The 18040-nt window shown below is 47.7% G+C and overlaps 2 protein-coding genes across 3 annotated transcripts; both read right to left on the bottom strand.

Moving 5' to 3' along the window:
* Nucleotides 1-80: 80 nt before the first annotated feature.
* TMEM116 (transmembrane protein 116) lies at nucleotides 81-12511 on the bottom strand. 2 transcript variants are annotated; one of them, XM_048964360.1, is made up of 11 exons: nucleotides 12264-12511; nucleotides 11982-12028; nucleotides 11830-11893; nucleotides 8190-8321; nucleotides 4325-4429; nucleotides 2753-2802; nucleotides 2291-2374; nucleotides 2069-2207; nucleotides 1419-1563; nucleotides 1231-1304; nucleotides 81-697 (listed from the first exon to the last, which is right to left on the bottom strand). In XM_048964360.1, exons 1-11 carry the CDS (start codon nucleotides 12312-12314, stop codon nucleotides 497-499), a joined length of 1092 nt encoding a protein of 363 aa, XP_048820317.1. In that variant the 5' UTR covers nucleotides 12315-12511; the 3' UTR covers nucleotides 81-496. The 2 variants fall into 2 exon arrangements, with proteins under 2 accessions (XP_048820317.1, XP_048820318.1); XM_048964361.1 differs by lacking the exons at nucleotides 8190-8321; nucleotides 11830-11893; nucleotides 11982-12028; nucleotides 12264-12511 and adding an exon at nucleotides 6792-7368.
* A 339-nt stretch (nucleotides 12512-12850) lies between these two features.
* ERP29 (endoplasmic reticulum protein 29) lies at nucleotides 12851-16867 on the bottom strand. The gene is made up of 3 exons (XM_048964408.1): nucleotides 16707-16867; nucleotides 15187-15325; nucleotides 12851-14470 (listed from the first exon to the last, which is right to left on the bottom strand). Exons 1-3 carry the CDS (start codon nucleotides 16821-16823, stop codon nucleotides 13968-13970), a joined length of 759 nt encoding a protein of 252 aa, XP_048820365.1. The 5' UTR covers nucleotides 16824-16867; the 3' UTR covers nucleotides 12851-13967.
* Nucleotides 16868-18040: the final 1173 nt, after the last annotated feature.

The following is an 18040-nucleotide window of genomic DNA, read 5'->3' as shown; positions in this document are numbered from 1 at the left end:
CTGCAGTCTTGCTCCAGGCAGCTGGCTAGCAGGAGGGTGCCTGCTCTTATTTTTACACTGAATTGAAAGATGGATTTAAAAATATTCATCTTTGCTTTAATGTTAACTTGTAATGGCAAATACCTGACAAACACTTAGAAAAGTAAAACATCTTTTGACCACATGCCCTCTAAGGAGCTGTACTAGTCTTGGAGTTGTTACATATAATTTGCTGTATTTCTAGAGATATTTCCATAAGGAGAAAGCCTGTGCTAAAAATTTACCAGGTTTAAAGAATCCTGTTCAAGTCCATAGAAATCTGTAAAATAAATAACTATCTTCACTAAAAGTGCTTTTCTGACAGATCTGCTTGGGCTCTCATAGCACTACAGTTAACTGTGCGGATGACAAAACAGTTCACACCACGACAGCCCAACAGCTGTGCTGGCTGACTTTGCTAAAATACGACGAGGCCCATTGGGATGCTGCCTACTCTCATTTTTGCTGCAGAAACTCATCAGAGCAGGGTAGATGTGGACACCTCAGTGTCTGGAGGGCTGGCAGTGAGTGTGCTGGCGTAGAATTTCTTCTGAGAGCGCAGGAGAGGAGTCTGAGTGTCAACGTCGCGGCAGATGTTGCGTTTGAGGGAGAGGAAGACGTGCTGTGTCCAGCCATACACAATGCAGTTCAGAAGTCCCTGGGAAGCTGCTGTCAGTGCCTGGGAGAGATGGCAAGGGAGATCAGGGCTGCTTTATCAGTTGGCACTGCACAGCATTCAGCAGCTCCCTGCCAGGCTGTCAAAACTGGGACGTTCCTCCAGGCCTCCCACTTCCAGCATGATTTTATCTATCTGCAACCCCCATGCGCTATAGAAATCTCATGGTTATTTTAATAATCCCTGCTAAATTCTGCCTCCGGCACATCAGACAGCTGGACAAGTGCTGGGGAGGAACTGCAATCAGAGTCCCAGAGAAAATGAAAAATGTAACTGAATTCTGAGGAACTCTTCTAGTCCTTTTTAATGAGATCTCCATGATAGTGTGATTTTGGTTACTGAGACCTTTTCAAGTCTGCAAAAAACATAGCAACCAAGAAAGAACTTCTTTGCCAACAAAAAGCAGAAGTTCAACTCAAGCATTTACATTCATAGCTAGAAAAGCCCTGTTTTGTCGGGCAGAGATTAGAAATAGACAAACACTATTTCATCTGTTCAAGCAGAGAAAGCAAATCATCAGAGGGTGAAGTTTGTACCTGTAGAATGAGAAGAGCCATGTAGATTTTGCTGCTTGTTGAAGCTGTCAGCTTCAGTATTCCAAGGAGGACAGCTGTGAGAAAGGATTGACAAAAGGGTGTTGCTTTAACCTCACCTGCTTCAACTTTCGTTGCCAGGCACTGTGTCTCAGGAGAATACTGTCAGTGTAACTCAGCTCACTGCTAACCTGGGGCCCAGCAGCAGAAGAATGCGATGGGGTAAAAAACCACTCGTTGTTCCACCATCTTAATCATTGCCCACTGCTGATCTCCCAGGAATCCCGTGGAGTTTACAAACCTTTTGTACAAACCTCGGGCTTGAATGAGTACAACCTGAAAAGAATAAGCACACATTCTTGCTTGTGTTTTGAACACATGCTCAGATCTCACTTGCCCCTCTGCAGAACAGAGTATCTTATGTTTTTTGGTGAAATCCTCAACGTCAGTTCTATTAAACCTCTTTACACTACGCAACATTGTGCTTCTGAGGAGAAAGTGATCTTCTCTGAACTGAGAACTCTCCATTGATTGGTCTCTTGCACTGAGCTGGCATGCGATTCTGTAAGCCTCCTCTACCTACTGAGTCCTGTTTGAGATGGGCTGCTCCAGATGGATTTATATTTTCTCTTACCCTCCAACCATTCCAAAAGGAAAGCAGCACTGCACAAATTTTCTCCCCACACTGTCTGGCTGACAATATCATCCAAGCAAACTTGGCAGACTGAGAAACATCTCGCATGGAAAGCAATTTGTGACTCATGTAATGATGAAATGGAGTAGAACTTCTCACACTATCCAGCTTGTGCAATGGCTAGCATGCAAGGATTATGTTTCTTACCAGAATGGCTATGAAGCTGATAAGAAAGGAAACAAGGAAGACCCCAATGCCATAGAAATGCATTGCTCGGCAAACAGAGCCGCTCAGCGTCAGCAGCTCGTTGGTGGGCTCAGCCATTTCTGTGTGCATCAAGAGACACCTGTGGGGAGAAACAGAGCAGCCTGAGCTCTTGCCATGACTCAGAAGTGGTGAGGCTGTTTCACAGAGAAGCATGAGACTTACCCATGCTTTTGACTGAAGTTCTGGTAGCAGTTACTGCTGTTGCCCAGGCAAAACACAGGCACCATTAGGAGAAAAGGGATCAGGCTAAGAGAAGAGAGGACAACAGCACAGTTACTGCATTGCAATGCACTGCTGCCAGCCAAACAATCCTCGTTCTTTCTTCTGTTACTGCAGAGGACTTAGAAATTCTTTTTATTGACATTGCTCTAGAGGGTTATTTTACCAACTTTGCTAATTTCCACACTTCATTCATACAGGCAATTGGCAAAAGTAGCACACTCTGAAAAAAGACTATATATAGTTAATATAGTTATAACTAACTTGGCTGGAAGAAGGCCCTTACATCCAAAGACTCTTGCTCTAAGCATTCAGTAAAGCTCACATCAGAGTAAGTACAAAGCAGGGATCAGTGCATTATAATTTACCAAACACATCATTTTGCCAGAGGGAAATGAATCTTACCTGGACAAAATCGTTGCTACTCGGCCAATGCAACTTGCATAATCTACAGCCTGCAAAGTCCAAATAGTTTAGTTAAATGATTGTACAGCCAGTGGCTCCCAGCAACCAGCTCCTAGGGAGTGCTCCAGCAGCTCCAGGTTCTAAAGTACTGATAAATCCCCACACTAAATACAAATGTTTGTTTCCACTTCATATTGAATCAGTACTGCAGGGTTCAGTGAATGCTGACGTGCAATAGACACAAGCTACACTTCCACAAGCTTACTGACATGTCCTTCTTCAAAATGTGGGAATTGGAGAGGGAAACTTTGAACCAGACAAGTAGCAGATACTGTATGAGCTCCTTGGTGTAAATAGTCATTCTTTGTACTCCTTATTCATCCAACCTGGCCCTGTTCCTCAGAAACTTCATGTTCTGATGAAGAAATGCAGGCAATTTGGATGTCCCGGTCTCAGCTCACCAGGAAATGTACTTTGTCAGCTGGCATCCATGCACCAGCTGTGAGAATACAATGTGAGCACAGCTGTAGTGCTAGGGAACTCAATGTAGGTGCTGCATTTTGAATGGGAGTCCATCAAGAAAGAAACCAATCCTACAAGTAGATCCAAACAAGACCCTTTGAAATACAGACTGGTCTGTCCCACCTGCTTCTTCTGCACAGACAGATGGAGTACCTGAGACTCAAAGTTTGCTGTGTACAGTAAATGTCTGGGGAAGAGGAAGGGTGTAGGCAGGGCTGGGGCTGCTGTGTTCAATGGGAAGAGCTGCATAAAAAGTCTGTTGTCCTGAAGCAGTATAACAGGAAGAATTTCAGTTACAGAGCAACTGTTTAGCCAGGTGTGAGGAATGAAACAACTGCAAGTAGAGATTTTGATCACATGGCGTGTGAAGTGTTTGTTTAGCCTGTAACTCAAAGAGCGTATTTGAGTACTATGTCCTTGTTCCTCAGTTCCCAGTGATTACACCAGCTACAAAATGGGCTTTTACAAAGGTCAGTGATGATGAAGTCAGGACCGCCCATTCTTCATGGAGCCAACTCACTGCTTTATCAGCAGCTCCCTTCTGTCACACCTACCTCAAACTCTCACAATACACTACTGACATTCTTGAATTCTGTATGACATCTGGGGAGGACAGAAATTGCAGTTCTCTGTTCCAAACTGTTCAGGTCCCTGCTGCTCTCCTTTACTCTAGAGAGCCATTCCTCTGCCATGCCCTGGCAGTAGGCAGTGAAAGCAATAAACTGTTTATTCAACTGGTGCAAACTGCTGTTCTGCAGAACTCCACCAATACACAGTCCTCAGCTTCCTCTTCTCTGTGACATGCATTGACAACTGCTTTTGCCCATTTCAGTCTTGCAAGCTTAATCTTTCACTGAGATGCTGTAGCAGACTGAGCTGTATCTCTGCTGACCTAAGCAGTCCACCAAGATACATCAGTTCATACAGTCACAGGGCACAAGGACGTTCAAAGTCCTTCTGACGAGATAAACTGTCATACATGTACTTCTTAAACCTCCCACAGTTATACATCAGTACCCAACAGCTGTTGTGCATTATCATCCTACTTACTGTGGAGGGCATCCTGTTAAGGTTCTGATTGTATTTCATCTTCAGGTCCATGTACAGATGCCAGGTGTAGTTGGCAGTGTATAGAAAAGAGGCCACATAGAATACCTGAGAAATAGAAACAACCAGTATTTTAGCTCTATAATAATAGTTCCTGTAGCAGCATTAGTTCCTCAACAATGAAGCATGGGCCAAAGGCAGGATATTAAGGCAAAGGTGAGGTGCCCAACCAGCACTGGTGTGGGATGAATGTGCAGGGGTTCTCACCTTAGCCTGCACAAAAGCAACTTTCCTTTGGCCCTAAATCAGGGACACGAAAGCTGATGACCCAAGGACTATCTTGTAAATACATATCTTTGTGACTTAGCTCATTTTTGGCTCAAATTCTGACCATATAAAATGGGTTAAGGCACTTTGATCTTCTTTATTTTACATCCATTAGGAAATACAACACAGATGTGGCACTTAGATTTTGTAACTCATGTAATGAGCTCACCATGCAGTGAATTCACAGAAACAGAAAACAATAGTATTTTTAAAGAGGAAAGAGGGGGCAGAGGATACAACGCTTTCACAGTAAGCAAACATTAACAAGCTAAGAGCCCTTTTCCCTCAGTGGGAGAAAGAAGGAAAGAAAAGATACAAAAACTGTTTCCCCACAGTGAGTTTCCCAGCCCCTTGACTGAAGCTCGAGATGAAACCAAATACCTGAAATCTTCTGTAAAAAGAACAAATCTTTCTTGTGCTTCTTCTGAATCCCCAGCCATGGTTTCTCCAGGCAGTCAAGTGCAAACAGTGCTGCCTGACCTCGAGATATATATACGCGTGTGTTGTTTGTTACAGGAAACACATGCTTCAGTGACAAAGGCAAAGAGGAAGGGCTGGGCTATTGAATTTTCCTGTGGATTTTCTACCCTTTGCCAAAGAAACATGGAGCACAGGTTTGCCAACCTGGTATCATCTAAGTCCAGGAATGCAGTCACTAAATAAACCTGGTCTCCTTCACTGAGGTTGCAAACACTCTTGGCTGATTCTCAAGAGGCTCAGTCCAAGGGGCTGTTAGTACTGCAGCAGGAATATTCCAGTGACTCATTTGCTCATTAGAGGAGATTTAATGAGGGTTCATTGCCATTCTTCAATTACTTCCAGAGAAAGTCATCAAAACAGTCCACAAAGATAATTCTCTTACACTTCAAAATGCTTTGGAGAGCTCAAAATGTCAGCACTGCATTCTTTTTTGGAAGAAGGAACTTGTGAAGTCTCCAGAAAGAAGAGAAGGCAGTTCTCCTCCCCTGAGCCCTACCTTGGGCTGGGGACAGTCCTGTAGGAGGAGATAGAGCAGGCGCTGGGAGACATGGAAGTCCCTCATTATAACATTTCTATGGCTCGCCATTGTGCTCAGCAACATGAGTGGAGCTTGCCAGGACATTATTAGGCCACTGGAACTGAACTGGAAGAATGTGGGGGAATTGTGCAATTATAACCACAATCTCTGCTCTGAACTTCAGTATTGCAATGCAAAGGCAAAGTAAGGAGGAGAAAAGAAGAAAGTCAAGGCATAGCAGAAGGGAGCACTATTTACATTTAATATCGTGAGTTTAACCAAGAGTCTAGAGCCAAAAAAAGTCTTTGAAATAAAGCCATCTCCTCCTTTACAAGAGGTAGAGATGCTAAGGGAATTCCATCAGCAGGAACTTCAGTCCTTGGTAATAAACTGAAGGTCAACAGTTTGCATAAGCCAGAATACTGTCCTGCTGCTAAAGAAATGCTTCCAGACAACCAAATCATATGCAGTATGATGTGGTTCTCTGTAAACATGAGTGCTAAGCTCCCCTGGCTCACTGCATTTTACAGAGTTTAGGTGTCTGTGTGCAAACAAGCCACATGTATATATGAGACACCCAGGAGTGCAAGCCTTGTAAGATTTCTCCTCTCCACACAGGCAGGACAGGGCCAGGAGACATTTATTCACATTTCATTTAGTTACAGATCACTTATACTCTGTAGAAGGCACCAGTCAAACCTGTTGCTGGCTCCTACATATGCACAAGATGTTCTCACCACACAGGAGCATTGCTGGGGTGTTGAGCAAGGAGGTGTCCTCTACCGTGTCACATGCACCATGCGGGTGCTGTTGCTATGGCAAGTGCTCCATTTGTTTTAATTTCTCACAGAGCAAACAGCAGCAAGAGCTCCTGCCAGATGCATGCTATCTCAGCTGTCCTGCTGCTGAGGACCAGTCACCCTGTGGCTGAGCCTGGGATGGGGCAGGCACCCCACACACCCCAGCACTGCACCCTGACAAGTCCTGCAAAGACTCCGTAGGAGTAAAGCTCCCTCCCTTCACCAGTGTCCCTGAAAAGCTTGCTCACAGGCAAGAAAAGTAAGGGTAAAAAAGAGCCAGAAAAGCAAGAGAGCATAGCATGCTGTGTCACCACTGAGAAACGATGCTACATTGTATGCACCCAACCTGCTTCTCCTCCAGCACAGAAATGTCTTCTCCAGGCTTTAAGAACATCACTCCAGCACTGAACTTCAAGAACTGTCCCCCAGGCAAAGCTACAAGGGAAACATCTCTGCGATGCCTCTTCCACATCTCCGCAGGCTCTTTCTACCTTCAGGCTCTGAAAAGCCCCTCTTGAACTATTCTCACCTTCCCCTCTACCATCATCTGAAAGATATCTTTGATATTGCTCTGCCTCATTCTCAAATGGCCAATTGCACCATTGCTTCTCTTAGAATGAACATATTACACTGCTTCCACAGCAGTACAAGGGAGCTTGAGAAAGCAGAGATGAGCCAGAAGAGGAACAGCTGCTGTCTGAGCACAGCACTCACCACTGTGAGTAACAAGATTTCACCCAAAGGCACAGCTGTTGAAAATATCCCAGGGCAGCAAACACCCATCCCCAAACACAGAGCAGTTGTGATTGTTCTCACACCATACAATTCCCTGTCCTCTCTTCAGGAACACAGAGAGCCTTGCTAGCTTTGGATGCTACAACACAGCAGAGACAGTTCCTATCTGTGGGTACCACTCTGCTCCAAGGGGCTGGACCAGCCCTCACAACACACACACAGGCTCCCAACAGCCACTTGCTCTTCCTAGACACGTTTTTGTAGGTACTTTGAAAGAAAACCATTAAGACCAGGGACCACCTCTTACAAACCAATGCTGTGGTCCACACTCAGCTGTGCCCTGAAGAATTTTTCAAGAGCAGTGATATGCAGCACCTAATGTGGTAATGGGAACTTGGTGAGACAAAAGCAAACTATCAGGAAAATGGCATTTCACTCATTCCACTCCAATTAGGCTCAGAAATCAGCTTGAATGCTGGAAGTGAATCGCTGGGGCATGGTGCTGAGGTTGAATGGACACAGCAGTCCCTGAGCATCTACAGGACCTAGTCAGTGAGAAGGTAGGTCACAGCTCTTCGACTAACATGTTAAGCTTTAGCCTAAGTGAATGGCAGAATGCATCTGTTCCTGCCCAGAATGGGAGAAGCACGAAGAGGAATTGAAAAGCTGCAGTATGGGAAGCACGCAGATAATCTTTGGCACTGGGCCATCAGGAAATAGATAAAGATTTATCTACTCACTTTACAGAACCTATCCAAACACTGTAGCCACAATATCCCATGCTCTCCTTGCCTTTCTTACTGCCTCTCGCAAGTCACCTGTACCCACACCCTAGCACTGTAATATCTCTTGTACAAACAAAGAGATCTGCTAAGCCAAGTTCACAGAGGGATCCTGTGCCAAAGCCTGTCTCGAAACAGTCCCACAGGCCATGCTGTGATCACTGGGGGACTGACTACAGCAATGAGCACAACGTAAGAGCACAAACTGTGACGCCAAGGCTACTTACTTGTCCCATTGCCTGCAGGTTGTAGCAGATGAGATCGTGCTTGGAGGTTGGTGTGCTATAAAGCAGCGCTCCGGCAATCCAGCACATGCCCAGAAATAGGTCAGAGAGACTCAGGTAGAAAAGAGGGCGAACCTGAAAGAAGTTAAATTGCTCAGCAGGTTTGAACAATGGTCACAGCAGCCCCGTGGCCACCAACAGCATCTAGATGTGTTTTCACCCCCAGTTCTGTAGGCAGGGCAGATAAAAGCCCTCTGATTCTCGCCCTGAGGAGCTGCTTCTGTGCAGATGTCCTGTTCTAAATGCCTTCTCTGCCCCACGATCCACAAGCACCACCAAACCATAACAGAAAACATTTCAAAGGTCCCCAGTGCTACACTATGGCAGAATGAGACAGGTTTGCAGGGAGAAGTGATGTTGTTTATGAAATCAACTAAAAGAACAATCAAACATCAGGTAAACACAATCTCTTCTTCAGATGTGAAATTACTCAAAACAGACATTTTTCCTATGTTTTTATGACATTTCAGTTGATGACTAAGACTGAATGTTGTCACACATTGCTCGCATGTGCTGCTGCATCTGCCTGGAACAGAGTCACATCTCCTCTAAGGGCAGTTTCCACCCTACTTCCAGTTTCCACTCACTGGCCAAAAGGGCTGTAAACACTGTAGGAAAATATTTGTGCAAAGTTCTGGCCAACACTGACATTGTTAGGAGTAGAGCACACACTCTGGAAAAGCAGCCTAATTATCTAGATTCTTAATTGTAGTCTTTGGTACCTAATTTTCAGTAACCTGGAGAGAAAATGATGACTTCTTTTCTTCCCTATACGAAATTATAACAATAAACACAGCAAGGAAAACATTCCAGCAGGGCTTGATTTTGAATTTTTTTTCATGGAACTGAGCCTTTGGGTGAAATTTGCTTCAGTGTTGTTCTTTACATAAATGCTTGCCACCCATCGTGTTGTTATACTCCTCACTGCGAGTAAGAAGAAAGAGCTCAGTAAGGCTGAAAAGCACCAAGGCACAGCTGACTGAAGCAGAGCTGTCCTTCTGGCAGTTTCAGGGGCAAACTGCCTGGTACTTTCTGGGCTCCCCATTATACTCAGCAGCACAGCAGTCCTCTGCTTCCTGCAGGATGTGTTTCCTCAAACAGCCTTGCATCTCCAGTTCTGAATTCATACTACTCAACACAGCAACACGGTAAATATAGCTCTGGAGCTAGCTTCTGCATCACTACATTTACAAATGTCTCTTTTAACCAGTGGTAAATCCAGACTTTCCCTTGCTGGTGCAGAACTGAAGCGCTGGCAGGCAGAGGATGGCAGGTTGGGAAGCTTTAAGGTTGTGAGCACTGCAGGTTAGAGCCAAGCAGCTCTGAAATAAGAAAAGCAGCAACATTTGCATCCACACAGGTGAGCCCTTTCTCTAGCAACACGTGTCCTTGGTGAGAAGCACCACAGATGGCTGAGGAGCTACCTTGGCAGAGACCTGAACAAAGGAGTAGGTCGCACAGTTGTAAGCAAAAAGCAACATGGTTCTTATTTGCAAAAGGGAAAAAAAACAACCAAACAAATGGTATTTATAAAATAGAGGAAGGGAATGTAAAGACGTAATGATTCAGGGGAGCTGCCAAGCTGGAGCATATGTTGATCTTGCTATGCCTGGCCACTGCCCAGAGGCATCTGCCTGCAGAGAACCTGTTGACATGACAGAGGAAATTCCACGTTCATTGCCTGCCATCATTTCTTCTGAGTGATTTAGCTCATGCTGAAGTTTTATTGACTTCATAGATACAAAAAAAAAAAAAGTTTCAAGAATGCAATATTTTATTTCCTCAGCTGGGGGTTGGAGGGGGAAGTGTTTATAACATTTTTCTCCTCCCAGCCTCCAGAGCTGTTTATATTCTACTCTGGAGTCTCATGACCCAGGGAATATTCAGTTTGTGGCAAGCTTTGATATGGATTTCTTCCAGCCCCTTTGTTTGCAAATTTGCCCATAAAACCAGAAGTGTGGGGACAAGAGGATGGGGAAGTTAGTGAAGAGTTTGCTGCTTTTGAAACACCAGCAGTGGATCCCCCAGCAGCAGAACAAGAGCTTGGAAGCCTGATGTAAAAGGGGTCATTCTGGCTGATATCCACCCTATCCAGATTTGCAATAATAATCTGAGCAGAAACATCTGGACTCTCTTGAGCAGCAACAGCTCATCTGTGAATTGGAGCCATGTGTAATTCACAAGCAGTGAGAGCCACAGCCACATCATATGACCAATAAATAGCACGAGGGCTCCTGAGTAATGCGGACTGGAAGTCAATGGGCTGGGGCTGCTGAGTCACTCTGGGACCCTCACCCAGCACCACACTGCAGCAGAGGGGAGGATCTCAAGAGCCACATCCAGTGCTCTCCAGGTGCAGGCAATGTGTCAGCAGCTCTTAACTGAAGGAGCTTTTGATAGGCACCAAGTGCAGCATGAAGTCAGGAAGAAACCGTCCTAGGACCAAGGCAGAGATCCAGCTCTCCTTCCTCAATGGGAGTACCCTGAGATCTCTGCAGCTCGTTCTGGATGTGCTGAGCACACTGTGTCTGTGAGGCTCTGGCTACCTAGGAGCAATCTGCCTTGGACATACGTTCTCCTCCCCACCCTGCTTCATCCAGTGGCATGTCATTTGTTAGCCTGTCTGCATGCCTTCCTTCACGGAGGATAATTTACTGCATTCCCTGGAGGTCCTTGACTGTGGGCTGATGATCAAACCCACGCTGAAGACAAGGGGAGTATAAAGACAGCTCTGTTACAACGCAGCTGCCAGCTGTACCGTTCTACTGCTCTTAGCAGTAACCTGTTATCTGCATGGTCCACAGACCAGGCTGCAAATCCCAGACAAAGAACCATAGCTTCACACAGCTCTGTGCACTGCCTCAGGTCCTGGATGGACAGAGGGGGATTTACATGGACAGAAAAGCGTGGCAGGCTTGGGATGGGGTCTGTTGTGACTGGTCTATCCCGGATATGCAGGATCCTAAAGTGTGATGCACTTGGGACGTGACAGGTGCTGCTCTGGCACTAGAAATGCTAACTGTTCCTGCACATGGCCAAGGTGAAATCTTTCAAAGCTCAGCTGAGTTTGTCAGCACAACAAACTGCTGTTCAGTCCAGTCTAGTTTAGCCTGAACTCTGCAGCACCTCTGAGCTGTGCCAGTTTCAGCAGCACACCCACCTGCGAAAACAACTCAGAAAAACCCACAGACAGACCCCTATCCCTGCATCTCCTACAAGATTTACACCCCAGCAGCTCTGTGCACAGCTCCTCATCCCTCCATGAGTTTTGCCCTGTAAAGGAGAGCACACCAACAAAACCTCATTCCCAAGAGAGGACTCAGTTGGTGTTAAGGAACCCGCTTCTCCCTGCGCAGCACAGCTCAAGGTTAATCTCAAACCTGCACTATGGACAAAGGGTCACACCCTGCAGCAGCCCTTTGCCTCCCAGCTGCCGTAAACAAGGTTTAGCCAGAAAAAAAACATGATGTGCAAGGTGCCAACAGCTCAGCGTGGAGAGAATAAGGGCTGCAGTCAGGAGTTGGACTTAATGATACTCATAGGACTCTTTCAACTCGGGTATTCTGTGATTTATAGTCCTTACCTCGGGGGATCGCACCACGTTTTGAAAGACGGCGTAAGTGATGATGGAGCTGGAACCTATAACACTGACAGAACAAAGCACAGGTTGGGATAGGAACATGCTCACGGCCGGGATACACCATCTTCCTTCTTGCTGGGGCCCGTCCGTTGTACCTGAGCATGGCCATGGTGAAATGGATCCACTGGAGAGCCGAGTAGACCTGGAGGAGAACCAGAGAATGAGCCGCGAGGGAACGCAGCGTCCACGCGGCACCCCGGCCCTGCTCTAAGGGCGTCGTCCGAGTTCCAGCAGCTCGGGAGGAGCCTGTTCCGTGCCCACCGCCCCCCATGAAGAACCTTTTCCTAACGCAGAGCCGCACGGAGCCCGGCAGCCCCTGCACAACTCTTTCTCGCAGCCCACGACAACTGAGAGAAGGGCCGTCAGGGCGCGCTCACCTCCTGCCAGCCCGACTCCAGCCGGGACGCGGCCGCCTCCGGGCTGGCCATGGGCACCGCCGCCGATCCCAGCGCAGCTCTCGGGGCTCCGAGCACCGCCCGCGCTCCGCCCCGGGACCACACCGCGCCCCGACCCGGCCCCGCCTTCGGGGCCGCTTAATTGCTGGGCAGAAGTCCGGGAATAGCGGTGCGGGGAGCTGTGCCGCAGAGCAGAGCTCGCGGAGATCCCGAACTCTTGTCGCCTCCCCTCCAGCAGCCGACCGGGGGCGACCCTGCTTAGCTTCGCCACACCGCCCCCCCTCGGAGCACATGGACGCCGCGCGCCCCATCCCTGCCGGCTGCGCTGATGGCGTCACGAGAGGCCGTGGGCGGGAACGCGTTTGCGAGCTGCGCGCGGGCGGCGGCAGCTGAGGGGGCGCGCGGCGGCCGTTGGCGGGAGCGCTGAGGGGGCGCGCGGGCTCCGTCGCCTCAGAGGTCCTCGAGCTGAGGCAGCAGCGCCTCCTCAGGAGCCTCAGCCAGCCTCACCTTCCCACCAACCCCGCAAACCAGCAGCCGTCCCTTTAGAAAAAAGCGGTTTAAGCAGCGGCTATTTGTTGGAACCAGTTTTTATTATTATCATCAGAGCAATATTAATACATTTCGTCTTGCAGCTCTTCATCCCCACCCCAGGATTCAAAAGGCAGCAAAGCTCCCACAGAAACCAATTTGCTTAGCAGAAAGCACAGTCTCAAGGTAAAACGTGAAGGTGTTTGACTGTGATCCTGACAGAGCTTTTAAGGAAAAGCTTTTAAAGGAATTAATGCTTTTTTCTTCCTGTCGCAAGACCTCGTTTTTTAAATAGTTTTAACTCTGCCAAGGGCTGCTGAAGCTTTAGTTTCACAGTGTCATTCTGAAGATCAGGCTGGAGAAAGTATTTTCTTCGTGTTAGCGACCACTTGGAACCATTAAATGTCCCTTTCTGTCTCCTAATTCATGAGGTGAAGTTTGGACAGGAAGAACAGTCAAAAAAGCATCAGATGCCTTCAGCCATGGGAAAACTCACCTGAATTTAATCTGCCACTGAAAAAAAGCATTTTTGCACAAATGAGTGAGCCCAAGTGTAACTGCAGCTGGAGGAAACCTCAGTGCTCAGACCTGGCTCTGTCGGGTACCACAAAGGGGTTCTGCTGCAGCAGGACAAGCTGTGATGTGCAGATCGAACCCTCAGGCAGAAGGAAATGACAGCTCTCAGTCAGCAGCAGGTAAGGAGAGGACTCAGAGAAAACCCCACCGGGGAGAAAGAGGGAGGGATGAGGGGCGAACAGAACAAAACCCAGGAACACTAAAAGGCAGGGACAGGTGGGCATGGCAGGGGCATCGCCTCTGTGCCTTTGGAAACATGGAATGTGAGACTGAATTTTGTCATTGGTTTGCCAGGGAACAGATGTAAAAACCACCGGGAATGTGCTCCAGGCCAATATAGTGATTTTTTTTGGTCTATTGTAACACTGTTATTTAATAATATTTCACAGTACGGCAGCTTGCTTTAAGGTGTGTTTCCCAACACGCAGAATACTGGTTTTGAGGCATTGCTTCCTCTTGATCTCGTAACAGGATTCAAGGACGTCTGCTGTTCTCTTGAAGTCAGCGGGAAGTTTGCTTGCACTGGGAGAACTGGTTAGGACTTGACAGTGTTTCACAGCTTGTACAAAGTTCCCCAGCATATCAGAGCTCATCTTTTTCATTATTCTTCTTTAGGAAAGAAGCGAGGATATTGAGGCTTTTCTGGAGCTCCTCCTTTTTTCCATCACTCATTTTGTTCTTCTCGATCAGTTTTGTGATTCGGACAACTTCGTTAGCAGCAAACTCTTCTCCCTGCTCCAATATCTTGCTCATAATTTTCAAGTATTGCTCAGCTGACTTCTTCTCGGTTTCCTTTGCTTTCTCTAAGCTCTGCTGCCCCTTCTTTAGGAGGGACTGGCGTTCTGACTTGTCAGTGACACTCATAAACTTGCTGGCCAGCACATCATACTCCTTCAGACAGCCTGGCATCCCCAGGTAGATGCCATTACTCTTCAGCCAGCGCTGAATAGCCCCGGCTTTAATGTGGCCAGAGTAAGGTAAGGGATTGTCAAAGTCACCGTCCTGGAACAAATAAAAGATAGGGTACTTCTCCTTGTCCAGCTTGTACTTTTCTCCCAGCTCAGTGTTTAGTTTATCACCATAATCTGTCATGAGAGAAAACACAGAAAAGCACACTATGCTAATCAAAAGAAAAAAAACAGTTTTCTCTTAAACACAAACTGGTAAGTATTTATCTCCTAAGGACCTCTTTGCCATGAAATGCCACACATTGCATCAAAAACACTTCAGGCAATGCATCCTTACGTTTTCCAAATGAAAATCCCAAATCCTAACGATGCTCTGCTGTGGCTGCGATAGCACGAGTCATCACCAGCATTTCTATGTACAAACCCACTTCTCCTTATGGGAAATTTTGATATACTTTTTTTTGTTCTTGTTTTGCTCCATCCATTGATATCATTTGATTTTGCAGTTACACAGTTTTGTTTTTCTTGTCCTATGTGTAGAGAGCATGCTAAGCAGCAAGATGTTTGCTGTTCTTCAAGTTATGTTAATGAAGGGATTTCAGCTATGCTACATAGGTTAATCCATCTGTGCTTACAGAAGTCAGCATGGGGGAAATTTGAAATTCAAATTCTTAAATCTACCCACAGTGCAAGAGGAAGTGCGGTGGCTGATGCGCTCCTCAGTGCTTTTCTCTTGAAGCCAATTGCAAGATGATCAAACTGCACCAGCTCTAGTGCACTGACCGCTTTCTGTGCTTCATCAGCAGAACACGGAGGGTTTGCTACAACACACTGCAGCACGTTTCATTTTCCACACCCAAGCACAGCGTGCCAATCTGCTCAGAGCTCCTCACCTGATATACCCACTTCAGCCACCAGAAGATCTTCACTGGAGCCTGAGCTCTCTGCCAGCTTTTTGAACTCATCTTGTTTCTCGCCATAAGGGTACTGTGTATCAAACTTCACGAGGACAAACTTATGCTTGGGGATCACCTAAAACAAGAAAGCAGAAAATCGAAATTCAGTCATGTCAGGTTTAAGCAATTCACAAGTAGCTGAAGGTTGCTTTAGCACGTTCTTATCTTCCTATGCAATGAGTAGGTGCAGAGGGAGGATAGAAATTTCATAATGATGGCCTTTGGTAAATGACTCACTGCAGCGTGAAGGAAAAATGCATGTCTATATTCCTACAGCAGATGATAAAGATGGTACATGATAGGTTTGGAGGATCTGCTAACAGCTTTATTTATACACGATCTGCTCACTGTAAATCTGATTAGCATCTTGGAAGAAAGTCAATGAAACAACTTTCAGTGGGACATTAAGAGGATAGAGGCCAAACCTAACGTCGCTCTGCATGTCCCAGCATGACAACCACAGCTCTTTGCTAACAGAGGAACAGGCAGGAGTGGAAATGCTGTGCTGGTTCACTAAACACAGAATTACTGTTTTGACTGATTCCCCTTCTCTTGAGCCATTGCTTTTGGATTTTGCTCAGGTTTCCCTTTCCAAATGAGTTTGGACAGAGCCACCAAATGGCAAAGGTTTGGAAGGGACCCCCAGTCCAACCTCCCCCCACAGCAGCTTCCCTACAGCAGGATGCACAGGAAAGTGCTCGGGCAGGTTTAAACATCTCCGAAGGAGAATCCCCCACCTCCCTGGGCAGCTCGTGCCAGGGCTCTCAGCCTTTCCCCACCACCAGATGCTCCAGGCCCTGACCACCTCTGCAGCCCCCCGCCAGTCTCTCCAGGAGTTCCCTCTGTGCATTGAGCTGGGCTCCAGCTGCAGCCTGCCCAGGGCACAGCAGGAGGAGGTTCAGGATCGCCTCCCTCGCCCGCTGCCCACGCAGGGGGGTAGAAGGGTTGTAGAACGCGGTATCCTTACAACGCCCAAGAAGGTCTGTTACAGCACACAACCAAGCACAGGGCCGCCCCGTGGCAAGTACAATTTTCAGCTTGTGTAGATCAACACTTTCCTGACTGCTGTCCCTTCAGTCCCCTCACTGCACTGCGAGGCTTTTCAACAGGCGCGCCCACGGCGGGGCCCGGCTTCGTGCAGCGGTGCCCAAGGCCGGGCAGGCCCCCGCGGCACGGCTCCACTTGGACCGCGCCGATTGGCTGCGCGCTGCGGCTGCCGCTCTGCTATTGGCTGCGCCGCGGCCGGTCCGGCGCCTCGGCCATTCCGCGAGCCCAGCGCTCTCCTCGCGGCGCAGCCCCGTGCCCGCCGCGCAGACCCCCGGCTCTCGGGGCCCGCTCTGCGCGGTGCGGACAGCCGTGGTACCGCACGTGGCGGCGGCACAGCGCTCCCGACGCGGCCGCACCCCCCTTCCCGAGCGCCCCGCTGAGCCCGGCAGCACGCTCCGAGTGGGCGGTACCTTGTAGAAGGTGATGGTGTCGAGAGGCACGGAGCCCTTGGTGTGCAGCGCGCTGCCGGGCAGCGCCAGGCCGAGCAAGCAGAGGAGCACCGAACCGACAGCGGCCGCCGCAGCCATGGCGGAGCGCGGAGGGAGTGAGGCTGTGGGTCACGTGAGCGCCGGCCGCCGCCACCGGGGCTCGGCCCGCCCCCCTCCCGCCCCCTGCGCGGGGCTCAGGTGCGGCCCCGGGCGTACAGCGGGCCGAGTGGCTTTGGGAGCAGCTGGTGGTCTCAGGGAACGCGGGTGGAGCGTTCTAGGAGCACGTGGAGATTTTCATGTTGGTATCTGTGCACTTTCCTTACTCTGACAGCCCGGGTGAAGTGCGGGCGAGCAACGCACAAAGCCTCAGTAGCAAAGGGAGAGAGAATGACATTGAACCCCCTCCCTACACAAGCATAATTCTGAATCCCCATCCACACAGGCTAAAGAATGAGCATGCTCCGTGCACTTTATCTTCCCTCGCTGTAGTTTTTTCATTGCCATATACCAGGATACCCGGGTCGACCAAAGTTAAATGAGGAGCACCTGTTAATCTCACGACCATTCAGACAGAAAAATGAAGGAGGCAGTAAAACTGATTTGTAACGAAACTGACTTTTATATAAATTATAAACCCATCCAGTTTAAAGCAGATCTTTCGCAGTTCTGTCACTTATGTCTGTAGAAGGCTGAGGCATACATATCTTCTACAGTCATAAATTACAATGAATATCAAGGAAGAGAAAGTTCAGATAAGGCTGCAGAGACAAGAAGAAATCCCATTTAAGTTACTAACGGTTAAAATAAAGTCATGATTATCAATGATCGCAACATATAAATGCAACTCTTGAACAGTTAGAAGTGGTAAAAAGTACAAAAAAAGGTACAAAATGATGGGGAACACAAACAGGCATTGTACATTTTCTTCTGGATGTAGACAAAGCAGGGTGAGAGACTTCTGACCTTTATCTACATCAGACACCAATTTAAAGCAAAGAGAAGAGTTGAGGAAATCGGTAAAAGGATCGTGGCTCATGATCCCAGTAGTACAAAAGCAGTATTTTGTCAGTCTGTAAACAGTAGACTTGGTAGGATTTTTTTTCCCCAAGTATTCTTTTCAAATCATTACCAAAAACAAAAACCCACCCGAGTGGAAATGGGTGAACAGCAGCAATGGGTTATAGCTTGAACTTCTTACCAAGTGCCAGTGGGACATATGCTGGAGGGGAAACACTCTTTTGTAAGAAATATATATTCAACTGTACACAATTTGTAAGAATTTTTCCCTCAACTAAGCCCCCAGACAATCAGTACAA

This window comes from Lagopus muta, chromosome 17 (assembly GCF_023343835.1).
Source record: "Lagopus muta isolate bLagMut1 chromosome 17, bLagMut1 primary, whole genome shotgun sequence".
NCBI classification, from domain to species: domain Eukaryota; kingdom Metazoa; phylum Chordata; class Aves; order Galliformes; family Phasianidae; genus Lagopus; species Lagopus muta.
Note: the sequence above shows the minus strand (reverse complement) of the source record. Positions and strands in the feature narration are given on the sequence as shown.